General features: G+C 41.3%; 1 protein-coding gene across 4 annotated transcripts in view; it reads right to left on the minus strand.

Moving 5' to 3' along the window:
* The window catches only part of frmd3 (FERM domain containing 3), a 185,830-nt gene that overhangs the window by 97,279 nt on the left and 71,616 nt on the right, over nucleotides 1-16,935 (minus strand). For all 4 annotated transcript variants that reach the window (XM_063068799.1, XM_063068798.1, XM_063068800.1 and 1 more), the window contains exon 2: nucleotides 532-636. In XM_063068799.1, the coding sequence (XP_062924869.1) occupies nucleotides 532-636 (105 nt within the window). The remainder of the gene's footprint in view (nucleotides 1-531; nucleotides 637-16,935) is intronic.

Here is a 16,935-nt window from a genome sequence, read left to right on the forward strand (position 1 = left end):
TACGTATATACAGAGGCTTCCACAACCCGTACGGTATGGCAGGAACACTATAAACAAAGCACACCGGAAGTAAACCCCTCTCCATTATCATAATTAGAATTAACTTACTTTTAATAATGCTTACATTACAACAGATACCACTACAGGCTGACATCAGTTCACTGCAGAAAAAAAACGGTCTATCTGAAATCAGCTGACCCCTGTTATAGGAACGATGTCCAGAGAATATCCCCCGGACAGATATTCATATGTTCATTGGAGTCACTGGCCAATCATCGGGATTTGGTGGATATTTCTGTTAGGTGTGGATTGAATTGGAGTAAGTCAGAATGGTTTTATGATCCATTAGCATGCCGGTAGTCATGGTCTCCACTGATTAAGTGGAGGCATCCAAATATGGCGTCAGATGATCATCATGCATGGGGCACAGCATCTTTGTAGCAATTTATCTCCGAAGATCCAAATGGAAAAAATTTTTAAAAAATAAATAACATTTTTTCTGCCTGATTAAAAAGAACCTTTAATACATACCCTTTGCTTCTCTGGATCAACATATCTAATGCCAAAGTAATCCTTCTCCAATAAGCTGAAGTGGTTGCAGACAAAATCAATGAGGAATTGACCTTTGGCGTCCCTCTGGAAAAGCAAAGAGAATATTATCCCTCTCAAACACACATCAGAGCTGTGTTACCATCATCAATGTTTTATAAACATGAAGATATTTACTTAATTACTGCTAGCTCATTAAATCATAGGTCAGAAATTCTGTTCAAAATTATTCTTCTCTCACTCCATGTTTGAATAAGTAATTTCAGGCCATGTCCACCAAGTTAAAATTAAGTATTTTGAATATTAACTAGGAATGAGAACTACAGAAAGAATGATTATTTGACTTAAATATTAGAAACATAGAAAACCTACAGCACAATACAGGCCCCTCGGCCCACAATGCTGTGCCGAACATGCACTTACTTTAGAAATTACCTAGGGTTACCCATAGCCCCTTTATTTTTCTAAGCTCCACATACCTATCCAGGAGCCTCTTAAAAGACCCTATCGTATCCACTTCCACCACCGTCGCCGGCAGCCCATTCCACGCACACACCACTCTCTGTAAAAAACTTACCCCTGACATCTCCTCTGGACCTACTTCCAAGCACCTTAAAGCTGTGCCCTCTTAAATATTAATTAAATAACAACTTATATTTTTAAATCCACGTTCAGTACCATTTATATAATATCTCTTTAGTGAACAAGGGATGTGCCTCCGTTAGTGGCATTTAGTTTGACATTGTTACAAAAATTAGTATCAGTAGAAAGGAAAATGAACAATTATGGCACATTATATCTACCACAGACAGTGCAAAAAGTCCAATGATATCAAGGGAAAGATTTTGCAATTCCTGTAAAATATTATACTCCAATCAAGCCAAAACTCTGTCCTTAATAATGCACTTTAATCACATGTTAATATAATCAATCCTCAACTCTTTACAGTCCGAAGGCCATGGAAGAAAGAAAAGGGGGGAAGAGCACCAGAGGGAGGCGATGGGCAGGCCAGGAGATAAAACGGGAGGGGGAAAAAGGGATGGGAAATGGTGATGGGGGGTGGACATTACTGGAAGCTCAAGAAATTGATGTTCATGCCATCAGTTTAGAGGCTACCCAAACAGAATATAAGGTGTTGTTCCTCCAACCTAAGTGTGGCTTCATCACGACAGTGGAGGAGGCCATAGATAGATATATCGGATTCGGAAACAGAATGGGTGGCCACTAGGAGATCACACTTTTTCTGGCCTTCCATGGCCTTCTGTCCCTTTCACCAATCAACTTCCCAGCTCTTTACTTCATCCCTCCCCCTTCAAGTTTCACCTATCACCTGGTGGTTCTCTCTCCTCTCCGCCCCTCCCCAAACTTTAAAATCTACTCCTTAGCTTTTCATCTTCCATCCTGCCAAAGGATTTTGGCCCGAAACGTCAACTGTACTTTTTTCTATAGATGCTACCTGGCCTGTTGAGTTCCTTCAATATTTTGAGTGTTGCTTGGATTTCCAGCATCTGCAGATTTTCTCATGTTTGTGATTGGAGGTTACATGTTTGCAATTTACCTCTCAATCTACCCCTGGACTCAGTCTTCCATAACTCATTTCGCTGAGCAGAAATGATACCTTTCATATATGGCTTCTCAACTACAAACTAGCCCTAGTTTGCACATTTAGTGTGTCCCATTCATTAGACAGGGTTGTTGACTATTGTTATTTTTTCTCTTTCTCCTCAATATGGTTCTTATCCAACGATTAGATTGGATTAGATTAGATTATGAGGACACTCAGTCCTCATTTATTGTCATTTAGAAATGCATGCATTAAAAAATGATACAACATTCCTCCAAAATGATATCACAAGAAAACACAGGACAAACCAAGACTAAAACTTACAAAATCACATAATTATAACATATGCAACACACATCAAAGTTGCTAGTGAACGCAGCAGGCCAGGCAGCATCTAAAGGAAGGGGTACAGTCGACGTTACGGGTTGAGACCCTTCGTCAGGACTAACCGAAAGAAGAGCTAGTAAGAGATTTGAAAGTGGGAGGAGGGGGAGATCCGAAATGATAGGAGAAGACAGGAGGGGGATGGATGGAGCCAAGAGCTGGACAGTTGATTGGCAAAAGGAATATGAGAGGATCATGGGACAGGAGGCCCAGGGAGAGAGAAAAGGGGGAGGGGGGAAAACCCAGAGGATGGGCAAGGGGTATAGTGAGAGGGACAGAGGGAGAAAAAGTATGTGAGTATATAAATAAATAACAGATGGGGTACGAGGGGGAGGTGGGGCATTAGCAGAAGCTTGAGGTCAATGTTCATGCCATCAGGTTGGAGGTTACCCACATGGAATATAAGGTGTTGTTCCTCCAACCTGAGTGTGGCTTCATCTTTACAGTAGAGGAGGCCGTGGATAGACATATCAGAATGGGAATGGGACATGGAATTAAAATGTGTGGCCACTGGGAGATCCTGCTTTCTCCGGCGGACAGAGCGTAGGTGTTCAACGAAATGATCTCTCAGTCTGCGTCGGGTCTTGCCAATATATAGAAAGCCACATCAGGAGCACCGGACGCTGTATATCACCCCAGCCAACTCACAAGTAAAGTGTCGCCTCATCTGGAAGGACTGTCTGGGGCCCTGAATGGTGGTAAGGGAGGAAGTGTAAGGGCATGTGTAGCACTTGTTCCGCTTACAACGATAAGTGCCAGGAGGGAGATCGGTGAGGAGGGATGGGGGGGATGAATGGACAAGGGAGTCGCGTAGGGAGAGATCCCTGCGGAAAGCAGAGAGAGAGGGGAGGGAAAGATGTGATTAGTGGTGGGCTCCCATTGGAAGTGGCGGAAGTTACGGAGAATTATATGTTGGACCCGGAGGCTGGTGGGGTGGTAGGTGAGGACAAGGGGAACCCTAATCCTAGTGGGGTGGCGGGAGGATGGAGTGAGAGCAGATGTGCGTGAAATGGGGGAGATGCATTTGAGAGCAGAGTTAATGGTGGAGGAAGGGAAGCCCCTTTCTTTAAAAAAGGACATCTCCCTCGTCCTGGAATGACAAGCCTCATCCTGAGAGCAGATGCGGCAGAGACGGAGGAATTGCGAGAAGGGGATGGCATTTTTGCAAGAGACAGGGTGCGAAGAGGAATAGTCCAGATAACTGTGAGAGTCAGTAGGCTTAAATTAGACATCAGTAGATAAGCTGTCTCCAGAGATAGAAACAGAAAGATCTAGAAAGGGGAGGGAGGGGTTGGAAATGGACCAGGTAAACTTGAGGGCAGGGTGAAAGCTGGAGGCAAAGTTAATGAAGTCAGCGAGCTCAGCATGCGTGCAGGAAGCAGCGCCAATGCAGTCGTCAATGTAGCGAAGGGAAAGTGGGGGACAGATACCTGAATAAGTTTGGAACATAGATTGTTCCACAAAGCCAACAAAAAGGCAGGCATAGCTAGGACCCATACGGGTGCCCAGGAGCCAGAGGGGAAATTATTAAGAGTAAGGACTAATTCCGCTAGACGGAGCAGAGTGGTGGTAGAGGGGAACTGGTTAGGTCTGGAATCCAAAAAGAAGCGGAGAGCTTTGAGACCTTCCCGATGGGGGATGGAAGTATATTGGGACTGGACATCCATGGTGAAAATAAAGCAGTGGGGGCCAGGGAATTTAAAATCATCGAAAAGTTTAAGAGCGTGAGAAGTGTCACGAACATAGGTTGGAAAGGATTGAACAAGGGGGGATAAAACCGTGTCAAGGTATGCAGAAATGAGTTCGGTGGGTCAGGAGCAGGAGTATTTATTTATATACTCACATTCTTTTTCTCTCTATCCTTTTTCTCCCTCTGTCCCTCTGACTATACCCCTTGCCCATCCTCTGGGTTTTCCCCCCCTCCCCCTTTTCTTTCTCCCTGGGCCTCCTATCCCATGATCCTCTCATATCCCTTTTGCCAATCAACTGTCCACCTCTTAGCTCCATCCCTCCCTCTCCTGTCTTCTCCTATCATTTTGGATCTCCCCCTCCCCCTTCCACTTTCAAATCTCTTACTAGCTCTTCTTTCAGTTAGTCCTGACGAGAGGTCTAGGCCTGAAACGTCGACTGTACCTCTTCCTAGAGATGCTGCCTGGCCTGTTGTGTTCACCAGCAACTTTGATGTGTGTTGCTTGAATTTCCAGCATCTGCAGAATTCCTCGTGTTTGCGTAATTATAGCATATAGTTACAACAGTGCAAAGCAATACCATAATTTGATAAAGAGCAGACCATGGGCACGGTAAAAAAAGAAGTCTCAAAGTCCTGATAGCCTCATCATCTCACACAGACGGTAGAAGGGAGAAACTCTCCCTGCCATTAACCTCCAAGCGCCGCAAAATTGCCAATGCAGCACCATGGGAAGCACCCGACCGCAGCGGACTCTGAGTCCGTCTGAAAACTTCGAGCCTCCGACCAGCCCTCCGACACAGCCTTTCCGAGCACCATCCTCTGCCGAGCACTTTGAACCCGTCCCGGCTGCCGAGCAACAAGCAAAGCCGAGGACTCGGGGCCTTCCCCTCCGGAGATTCCGGACCACACAGTAGCAGCAGCAGCGAAGCAGGCATTTCAGAAGTTTCACCAGATGTTCCTCCGTGCTCTCACGTCCGTTTCCAGCAAATCAGGATTGTGCACGACACCCCACTTGACAAATAACAGACATCACCACCGGAGTGGCCGCTGTGAGCTGCATCGTGCCGCCATCTTCTCCTCCCTTTATAATGTTGCTTTTAATGTTTTTATACTTCTAAAATATTTTTATCTTTTTAGTTATTTAAATTACCTTCACCTGCTTTCATCCCTGATATCTCTGATCATTTTGAGCTGACATAGGCCTTCAGGCCATTGCTGAAAGAAGGTGTTAAAACACTTTGTTTAGGGACCTAGTCAGTCTTGCCTGTGGAATCAAAGCCTGCAGATTGTTAGGAACCACATAACTGTATATTGTAAGTGCATCTGTAGAGTAACCATAGGTAATTGTTCAGATCACATATGACCTGACTCACTTATGTCCAAGTCTAGAAAATAATGAATCTCCACAACATGCCAATTTTTTTGTGGCAAAGGTCACAAGGAAACAAATAATCTTGTCTGTTTTCTGTAGCATTATCTTGCACCTCACAGGTCTGGCATCAAAAGTGTGGTGTTGGTGGGGAAGGGTGGACACTTAATTCAGAAACACTTCTCTCTCCCAGTCAATCTTGAGTTTCTTGACAGGTCGTTGACGTGGCATCCATCCAAACCATAGTCACGATAGCAGTGCACTCCAGGCTGCAATCTTGAAGGTGGTGGAATATGGTTTTCTTCTCTCATTTTAATTCAGCAATCAAGATTGGAAAAATTGTATTCTATACAGTTGAGTATTATTTTAAAAACGGCACATTCCTTCCAAGCACTCACTGGATAGTCTTTGCTTAACAGTTTAAACAAAACAGTATTAAAATTCCACAGACAGAATTATTTCAAGTTGCATCAAAAACATGCCAAGGACATCCGCAAATATATTTGTTTTATTTGACAAAGGATAATCCATCTTTTTGAGTGATACAATCTTCAAACAGTAAACATTAAATAAAAGTAAATGTTATTTTACGCTACACTTGTTTGGTCCCTACTGCTTGAATATACAGAGGATTCTGGTTCATTGGGACTCATTGGGACCAGCACATTTTGGTCCAATTAAACGGCTTCCTCAATTAGCCGAAGTTTTATGGAAATCAAAAAAAAAGATAAACTACTGTATAACTGAGTAACAAATTATGCATTTAAATAAAATAAAGAACAAATTGGACACTGCCAATACTACCGGTGGTTGTCCATTGTATCCAACGATGACAGGAAACCTGTGCAGGACAGTTTTTAAAAGTGAAAAAGCCGTGCTGGAGCAGTTCCATTCCCTTGACCTCGGAAGTTCGGGTCCACTGGCACGAGTAGATGTCATAGCTGGGGTCTTCCCTGGTTACAGTGGATGACCATGACATCTTCTGTGCCTCGCCATGCCCTTTACTCTCCATAAAGCATTGCTTCCTGTTCATTGGATCTCACTGTAAATCTCTTCCACTCAGTCCACCAGAGCTGACTTCACATCCTAGGACAGGCATGTCCCTATCTCACCAGGGTACGTGACAACCTGCAACCCTCACCTGGTTTAGCCCACCTGTTGAAGCAGTCTTCCACCAACTATCAAAAACAAAGTTCACTAGTTCTGAACACAAGCATGCAACTGACGCAGTTTAAAAACCGTTTAATCTAAGCATGGTGTAGCATTTAACAGGCACACGAGTGTGTGCAATTGACGCTAGTTATAAACTGTTTGGCAAGTCTCCTGCCCCAATTAAGCAGCATAGTGTCCCAAATAAACAAAGGGAATCCCAGCAATTTTCTTGATTTATTTTTGTTCTTTTTGTCCCACCTAAGCTGCTGCCCCAGTTAACTGAAGGCCCAATTAACTGGAATCCATGGTACATCTTGTTCGCAGATCCAAAGATTAGAATCTACCGGTGGCAAAACTGCGGCATTGGCCAATATTCTGTTCAGACTGATATTCTCTGCAGAATGTGGTATTTCTGGATTTGCAGCTTCTTCCTACAACTAAACTATGTGCTTGATGATTTACTTGTCTGAACAAAGAACCTGATTTCAAAAAGAACAAAATACACTACCAGTCAAAGATACTTCAAAGAGGTGCAATCACGTCTCTGTAAAGAAACCAGTGTTTTATATAGACTGTGGTGAGGGTTAGGCTTAGGGAATTCTTGGATATAATCGCTACAATGTTGAGACCAATTGCATGGCAGGCAAACAGATTTATACCTTTCAAAGTCAGATGAAAAGATAGTTCGAGAAAAACAAATTAACCGATTAGAGATAAGACTTTCCCTTTCCTATATCACTACTTTGAAACAGTTTGTATATGAGGATGAGAATTTAATGTAGGAGGCACTGGGTCTGGGGGCCAGTGCATATCAGTGAGTATTATTGTCTGGACTTAGTCCGGTGTAAAATAATGGCAGTAGAGCCTGAGCAGCCTAACAGTTACAGGGATTTATTGAGGACAGTTGCTAAATGAAAATGCTCTTACATTCAAGTCTGAAAAACAATCAACTTATCTTAAAATATTTGTCTTAGATTTGGATACAAGATAATGCAGAAATAAATAGATCTAATACTATCCTAGTTCCTTAAAGTTATCATAGCCAGGGAAGGTAGTGGGGATAAGTTCCCCCTACCTACTAAATGCTTTCAAAGGCATGCATATCAAAGAGCCTCTGGCAACTAAGTCTAACTCCTGGCCTTCAAGCAACACACACAAAATGCTGGTGGGACGCAGCAGGCCAGGCAGCATCTCTAGGAAGAGGTACAGTCGACGTTTCGGGTCGAGACCCTTTGTCAGGACTAACGGAAAAAAGAGATTTAAAAGTTGGGGGGGGGAGGGGGAGACCCAAAATGATAGGAGAAGACAGGAGGGGGAGGGATGAAGCTAAGAGCTGGGAAGTTGATTGGCAAAAGGGATACAAGGCTGGAGAAGGGAGAGGATCATGGGATGGAAGGCCTTGGAAGAAAGAAAAGGGGAAGGGAGCACCAGAGTAAGATGGAAAACAGGCAAGGAGTTATAGTGAGAGGGAGAGAGAGAGAATGAATGAAAGAATGAAAGAATGAATGAATGAATGAATGAATGAATAAATGAATAAATAAATAAATAAATAAATAAGGGATGGGGTTAGAAGGGTAGTCTGTGTAGCCTCCAACCAGATGGCATGAACATTGATTTCTCTAACTTCCGTTAATGCCCCTCCTCCCCTTCTTACCCCATCCCTATTTATTTATTTATTTATTTTCTCTCTTTCCCTCTCACTATAATTCCTTGCCTGTTCTCCATCTTCCTCTGATGCTCCACTCCCCCTTTCTCTCTTCCAAGGCCTTCCGTCTCATGGTACTCCCCCTTCTCCAGCCTTATCCCTTTTGCCAATCAACTTCCCAGCTCTTGGCTCCATCCCTCCCCCTCCTGTCTTCTATCATTTCAGGTCTCCCCCTCCCACTCCCACTTTCAAATCTCTTACTATCTCTTTTCTCCGTTAGTCCTGATGAAGGGTCTCGACCTGAAATGTCAACTGTACTTCTTCCTATAGATGCTGCCTGGCCTGCTGCGTTCCACCAGCATTCTGTGTGTGTTGCTTGAATTTCCAGTGTCTGCAGATTTTCTCATGTTTGCGTCCTGGCCTTCAAGTGTGGCTTAGCTACTAAACCCGGAGGAACAGTTCCTACTAACTTGACGAAGAACAAAAGGTGGGTTGCTGCTGCTTTAAAATCAGTCGCTTTGGGCAGATGTGCCCGTCAGCTGTGATTGGCAGCTCATCTAGGAGAAGAAAAACTCTGACCTCACACTTGCACTGCCTTCCGGCTATACCCACTCACAGAGAAGGTTTCGGGAGTAAACCCCAAGGAAAAATCCAGAGCTGGAGTCCCTAAGGCAGTCTTATGTTGAGTTCAACTCCATATGGCAATTCCTGCAACACCTCTGGCGCCAAACAGTATCGGTCTCTGCCGTTCCTTTGGATTCATCAGCTGGTGGAGAGAGGGAGCCTGCTGCACGGGCAACAGCTTGCTCTCCATATAGTATTGTCCTGGCTTCTCTACTGGCCTGTGTATTACAAAGACAGCTAGGACATAATATCCATTGATTGACCTTGACCAACGCAGGGCCTCAATACTATCCAACGCAACTCTATTCAATCTGATACTTCCAGTTGTGCCTTCACATTGATCTGAATATGATTTGCAATGATGATTTCATATCCCTGTTTAAAATATACTAATTTGATTTCATTTTTAAGTGCTGAAAACTCAGTGCATGGTAAAAATACCACTGTTACTTTATGATAGCTAACAGTTGGCAATGTGTTCTCTTGATGGAGAATTTTTTGCACCTCCTCAAAATGTTAATCTTTACACGGCAAACTCTGCATTTGGGAATTTGAGAGTGTGAACACTACAGAATCCTAGCTATTCTCAATCATGAAATGCTGGCATTGTTCTACAACACATCCACAGAATATAACTAAACATCAAACCATAAAAGCATAGTAAAACCTCAGGTCAGAGAATAAGCCTATTCTTTGTCAGTCCATGGGAGAAGAACTGACATTGCATTGTGTACACTATTAATTAACCATGTGGGGTGCCAGAAATCAGACAAACCTTGCCAAGCATTCAACAAGCTATTACATTAGTACCACAGGCTTTGAACTATGAGCAGCATGGCAGCAGATTAATATTGCACATCTCTCTGTAAAAATACTTTTTGGCACTGGCCTCGGTAATATGGAGGGCTGAACACAGTTCAGATTAACTCAATCAACAAAGCAAATTGTGTATTTTATTTCACAACTCTTCCGCTGCTTAATGCAGAAGCATGATTTTCATTTAGATTATTTTGCATCACTTATCTACAACAGAATTTCCACTAAAATCAGAATTACCTAACCCATGCTTGAAATACAAATCCTGAAAATGAATAATGGATGTTCATTCATTCCCAGCCATGGCATGAATTATTGAGTAACCAACAGAAGACAAGAAATAAAAAAAAAGAATTCTGGAGGGGTTCGAAGAATAGAACAAGAAATTTCTCAAGAGATAACAGCAATAGGATTAAAGTAAATGTAACAGTGAATAATGACTGACAGATGCAGATGCATGAAACTGGCTCTTTCTGTAGTGAGTGAAAAGCAAAATTAAAATTTAACGTAGCTGGTAGCATCCATGCAGCAATGGATTATGTTAGGATTGATTTACTTCATATGAACACTTTCCCATTTAAAATCTTCACGGTTAATGTATTGCTGTGTTGAAAAAGGTTTTGAAGTTAGCTTCAGTGAGATTTTAATACACCTGTTTATAGCTCAAATATCAACCTCTATTCTTAATAAATTGTACTTGAGTCACTTAGCCTATTTCCATCAGTGTATGTGTAAGCAAAATGAAACAATTCATTGTGCGTTATAATTTAAACTGCACACTTAAGGGTGTTATTGCAATGAAGTTATTACAAAAGAGAATTATACTGAGAAACAAGCACTTCAAAATTTAATCAGTCCAAATTGAAGAAAATTTTGCAAGTAGTGGTGGTTGGGGAACAGGGCAATGATTCTCTCTGTATCTGGCTTGTGCACCACTGTAAATTCAGAGGAATTACTTTTAATTCCTCTACCCAAATTAGAACGGCAGCAGAGGAGAAGATATATGGAAAGCCATGTATTTATTACGAACATTTTTCATACCACGTGCTGTTCAGCCCATCCCATTCGTGCCAACTCTCAGAGTAATCCAATCAATCCCACTTCTACTCGGCAACCTACAATATGCACATTAACGTCTCACTGATTCTCCTATCATCCGCTGCAGAAGTAATTCAAATTTGCCAATTGATCCAAAAACCGACATGGTCACAGGATATGCACATACTCGATGTAAATACCAAATACAAATGTGCCAAAGGTCAGAATTAAAAACAGGCTGATGGAGTTGTGAGACACCTGCAGTACAGCTGTGGCAACTTTCAACAGGTTTCTGCAGTTTTAATAATGTTACCATTAAGTTCTTCATCCTGTGAAATTAGCAATAAAAGTAATGAAACACAAGAAATAAGATATTACCTTTTGACTGAATCTTCAGCAAATTTTGGATAAAGATAACGTTAATGCTAAATTACACACATTGTTAAAATTTTGATTCTCCACCAATTATTCCATGATTCAAAATACATGGGTTCCCCAATTGATTAATAATCAGTAATCACCATGCCAATTCCATGTGTCTTTCCATGTTGGGAGATGTTGCATTTGTCTAAAAATGCCCCATCTGCCACAGAGAACTCTGCTGACATTTAAATCCTTATACTGTATGTAGTAAGTTAAGAAAATAATTATTGGTCCAGTTATTCAGCAAAGTTTTAAATGCCCTAACATCTTTAGTGAACTTTTATCTACTTGAATTTAACTAACTTCATCGGTGCAAGTAAATTCAAATACCCAAGCCCTGGATTCTTTGTTTGAAATGCAGATCATCTGAAGTGATTCATATGTTTATATATATATATATATATGTTCATATGTTCCCATTCAAAACAATAGTAGCTGATCTGCCCTAGGCCTTGTTCCACATCATACCAGCTCTAATTCCCTGATCATTTAAAAATTGATCTACCTCCTTGTCAAATACATGATCTCACATTTACAAACCTCCAGCAATTTCTTCCGGAGGAAATTCCTAAGCACGTCATCCTGTCCGCTCATTCAAGACTTTCCCACTTCTGGAAACATTTCAATAGTTACCCAATCCTGTTTCCTTTGGACCGTAGTTGTTTAAGATGACTCCTCAATCCTCTAACCTATCAATAATGTCTGCGTGAGATGATGGGACTTTCGAGAGACTTTGAGACTTTTTTTTTACGTGCCCATAGTCTCTTCTTTATCAAATTACGGTATTGCTTTGCACTGTTGTAACTATATGTTATAATTATGTGGGTTTTGTCTTTTTTTTTCGTCTTGGTTTGTCTTGTGTTTCTGTGATATCATTCTGGAGGAACATTGTATCATTTCTTAATGCATGCATTACTAAATGACAATAAAAGAGGACTGTGTGTCCTCATAATCTAATCTAATCTAATCTAATGCCAATATAACTTTGACTACTATCTCAAACCAGTAAGTTTTTTTTAAATCTATCTGTAATGCTAATATATATTTTCTTGACAGGACCAAAACTGTACATTGTACCCTGAACACCATCTACAATTGTAACAATACTTCTCTACTTCTGAACTACAAAATCTTTAGAATAAAGGCAACATGCCCTTTCACTTTCTTACCATCTGCTGAACATTGAACATGCAGGCTAACTTCTTGTGTTGCATGCACAAAAACACCTAGATCTCTCTGCACTCCATTCACTTATAATCATCTCCCTTTCAATAATACTTTTGCTTTCTCTTATTCACACTTTCCTAAATTAAACATTTGGGAATAAGTATCAGAGCACTCAAATCACAAGTTGTATTGAGTGACTGAAGCAGACTCTAAAAATAAAAGTACTTCTATTCAGTTCTCCGCTTACTTTTGATTGAATTTTGCTTTTTTTTATTTTAAAAAGAGATAACAGGTTGTTGGTAGATAGGACATAAAACAGCATAGCTACATAATGGTTCTCACCATAACAATGAGATCAGATGCTATTTATACTTCACAATGCTACTGCACAGGAACGAAAGAAGCTACAGAAAGTTTGAAAATTAGTCAGCTCCATCTTGGGTACTACCCTCCATAGTATCCAAGACATCTTCAAACAAACAGCAATGCCTCAGAAAGGCAGCGTCCATCATTAAGGACCCTCATCACCCAGGACATGCCATCTTCTCATTGTTACCGTCAGGAAGGAGGTACTGAAGCCTAAATGCACACTATCAGTGATTTAGGAACAGCTTCTTCACCTCTGCTATAAGATTCCTAAATGGACATTGAACCCTCAAACATTACCTTACTTTCTTTATACATTATCAGAATGATAAGAACAGAAGAGCAGCATCCCGCTCCCTCCGGATGAACCAGATCTGGTGGCATCGAGCTAGCCGGAGTGTTTGCTGACATCTTCAACTGCTCCTCGCTTCAGTCTAAGATCCCCTTGTGTTTTAAGAAGGCAACGATAATCCCAGTGCTGAAGAAGAGCAAGGTGGCATGCCTGAATGACTATCGACCTGTGGCTCTGACATCAATTGCTATGAAGTGCTTCGAGCGATTGGTTATGGCACACATCAACCACAGCCTACCAGTCAACCTCGACGCTTTGCAATTCACCTACCGGAGCAACAGGTCAATGGCAGATGCCATCTCTCTGGCCCTACATTCCTCCTTAGAACACCTGGAGAATAAAGACGCATATGTAAGACTCCTTTTCATTGACTACAGCTCTGCCTTTAATACCATCATTCCAAATAAACTGATTCCTAAGCTCCGGAACCTGGGCCTTAACACTCAGATCTGCTGCTGGATCTTCAACTTCCTCACAGACAGGACTCAGGCTGTAAAAGTAGGGGACAAGCTCTCCTCTACAATCACTCTGAGCACCAGTGCCCCACAAGGCTGTGTACTCAGCCCCGTGCTGTACTCACTGTACACCCATGATTAATTATGTAGCCAAGTTTCCATCGAACTCAATACACCAGTTTGCTGATGACACAACAATTGTAGGCTGAATCTCGGGTAATGATGAGTTTGAGTACCGAGAGGAAATTAAGAACCTGGTGGCATGGTGCGAAGACAATAACCTATCCCTCAACGTCAGCAAGACGAAGGAATTGATTGTTGACTTCAGAAGGAGTAGCGGACCGCACAACCCAATTTACATCGGTGGTGCGTAAGTGGAACAGGTCAAAAGCTTTAAGTTCCTCGGGGTCAATATCACAAATGACCTGACTTGGGACCAACCAAGCAGAATCCACGGCCAAGAAGGCCCACCAGAGCCTGAGAAAACTAAAGAAATTTGGCCTGTCCCCTAAAACCCTCACTAATTTTCATAGATGCACCGTAGAAAGCATCACAACCTGGTATGAAAGTTGTCCTGTCCAAGATCGGAAGACGCTGCAGAAGATTGTGAGCACAGCCCAGCACATCACACAAACCAATCTTTCGTCCTTGGACTCACTTTACACCGCACGCTGTCAGAGCAGTGCTGCCAGGATAATCAAGGACACGACCCACCCAGCCAACACACTTTTCATCCCTCTTCCCTCCAGGAGAAGGCTCAGGAGCTTGAGGACTCGTACGGCCAGATTTGGGAACAGCTTCTTTCCAACTGTGATAAGACTGCTGAACAGATCCTGACCCAGATCTGGGCTGTACCCTCCAAATATCCGGATCTGCCTCTCGTTTTTTTTGGACTACCTTACTTTCCATTTTCTATTTTCTATTTATGATTTATAATTTAAATTTTTAATATTTACTATAGATTTGTACTCTAGGGAGCGGGAAGCACAGAATCAAATATTGCTGTGATGATTGTACATTCTAGAATCAATTGTTTGGCAACAATAAAGTATAAAGTAAAAGTATAAAAGTATCTCCATTTTGCACTATTTTTAACCTATTTAATATACATATATATTCTTACCGTAAATCATTTACTTTTTTCTTTCTATATTAGCATGTGATGACACCCCCCCCCACCGTTTGACTGTTTATGTAACATTTTTTTCTTTCTACTTCTCTTCTAATATTTATATATCTGTGCATTTGTAATGTGCTGTGACACTGTAATTTCCTTTGGGATCCATAAAGTATCTATCTATCTATCCGCATTGTACTGCTGCTGCTAAGTTAACAAACTTCACAACACGTGCCGGTGATAAATAAACCTAACAAATACGGACAGAGTTATACAATTATCCATTCTTAGGAAACAGAAAAAGATTGCCGGAAGACAGGAAGGACAGGTATCCTACAAAACACAGTGACAAAGGAAACAAGAAGTATTGTGCTCTACAGTGAGTATTAAATGTATTTAGTCACATCTGAGGCTGAAAGCAAAAACCTACATGGAAATAACAAACTAGCAAACATGGGCAGTGAAGAAATTAGAGCAAATTATGGTACACCAACCTATCCCCATCACCAGTGGGGACATGAACACAAGACAGTGAAACATATGTGCAAAATTGGCTATCAGAGGAAGAAAAACACTATTCGGACTGAATTGTCTACTGCTGTTTAGCCACAGTAGCACTTTTTAATTTTAAAACAACATGTCTTTGTTAAAGTGGATCATGTGATCTGCTGATCCATATCAGGCTCTCCCACCTCAACAACAGAATGTTTATTGAGACTTTGGGGAAAACAGACAAATGAATTCATAAAAGCCCATTCTGCACAACTACAGACATAACATTGAAGCATCAAACTGAATCAAATTCAGGCATTCAGCATCACCATAATATACTTCACAGTTTTTCATGTTAAACCAAATATAGCTGATCTTAGAGTTAAAACAAATTAAAGTAATATATTAAGAAATCGGTTCACTGAGGGAGATCCAATTATAGAGAGAATACTGAAATCTCAAAGTACATAAAGATCGAACATAATGATGCAGGAATTGCGTAACTGCATTTTGGCTGAACTGGGATGTTTCCTCTGGTTTTCACTGTTACTGAGAGCAAAAAAAATGGTTAACAGATATTGAAAGTAATGTGAAGTTGGGAAGTGATATGATTTGCCACTGGGGGCAATTCGGGCAGAGACTAGAAAGGGAAATGAACTAACTATTTCAATAATAAAAGGGAAGTTAAGATAGGAGAAGGACTATTAAGAAACCGATTAATTCCACAGGTAACTACAGGAAAATAGCAGAAATATTAAATAATTATTTACTTTTGGTAGTTCTCATTGGATGCTGGCATGAGTAGTGTGAAATAAGTACACTTAAAATAGAAAAAAAAAGATAAATTAATCAGAAGATAAACCCCACCCCTGCCTCCACTCCAGATGGATTGCATCCAGGCATTTTAAAAGAATCCTCTGAAGAGATAATAAAGACAATGCTATACGTATTTAATAATAGGTTGGGATCATGGACAATTCATAACATAATGCCTATATTTAGGAACGGGATTTGAATGTGTCGAGGGAATTACAGAGCAACAGTTTAACAAATATGGTAGAATGAGAATACTAGACATGCTAACAACAATATATGTCAGGATTAAACCAGGACTGCTGGAACTGTGAAACAGCAGCATTGCCTCTTGCAACGCAGTGCTTTCACAAAGAGGCCATGATGGGTCTGTCACACGAGGAAAAATCAAATAGGTTTGGCTTCTATTTTTAGCATTTTAGAAGACTTCCATTGCAATGTACAAATTATTAAAAGGGTTCAACACAATAGGTCTGAGGATAATGTCTCCCTGGAAGAGTGTCCAAAGCCAGGAGTTCATTGTGGCAAAATAAGGGGCTGGTCAATCAGGAGTGAAATGAGGCAAAATTTCTTCACTTGGAGAATCTTTGGAATTCTCTGCTCAGGAGGGTTGTGGAGTCCAAGTAGTTGGTCCAAGTAGTCTTTTCTTACCAGTAGTTGATAGTCATCACTGTCTTCAACAACTTTTTCCCCGTCTGATGCCTTTTGAGGGTGATTCAGAATATTTGCTGGTTCTTTCAGCTAGAGCCACACAGATTCTTAAGCGGGATACTTGACAGCTTATTTGCCTGGAGTTGCTTTAAATTTGCCAAATGCCGAAATGAGCACATGCTATGGGGCTATGGGGTGCTGCCCTGGCTGGCAATTACTGCACAACTATGGCAATTAAGGCTCTCCATTAATGTACAACTGATATAGA

The sequence above is a fragment of the Mobula hypostoma genome, chromosome 16 (genome assembly GCF_963921235.1).
Source record: "Mobula hypostoma chromosome 16, sMobHyp1.1, whole genome shotgun sequence".
NCBI lineage: Eukaryota > Metazoa > Chordata > Chondrichthyes > Myliobatiformes > Myliobatidae > Mobula > Mobula hypostoma.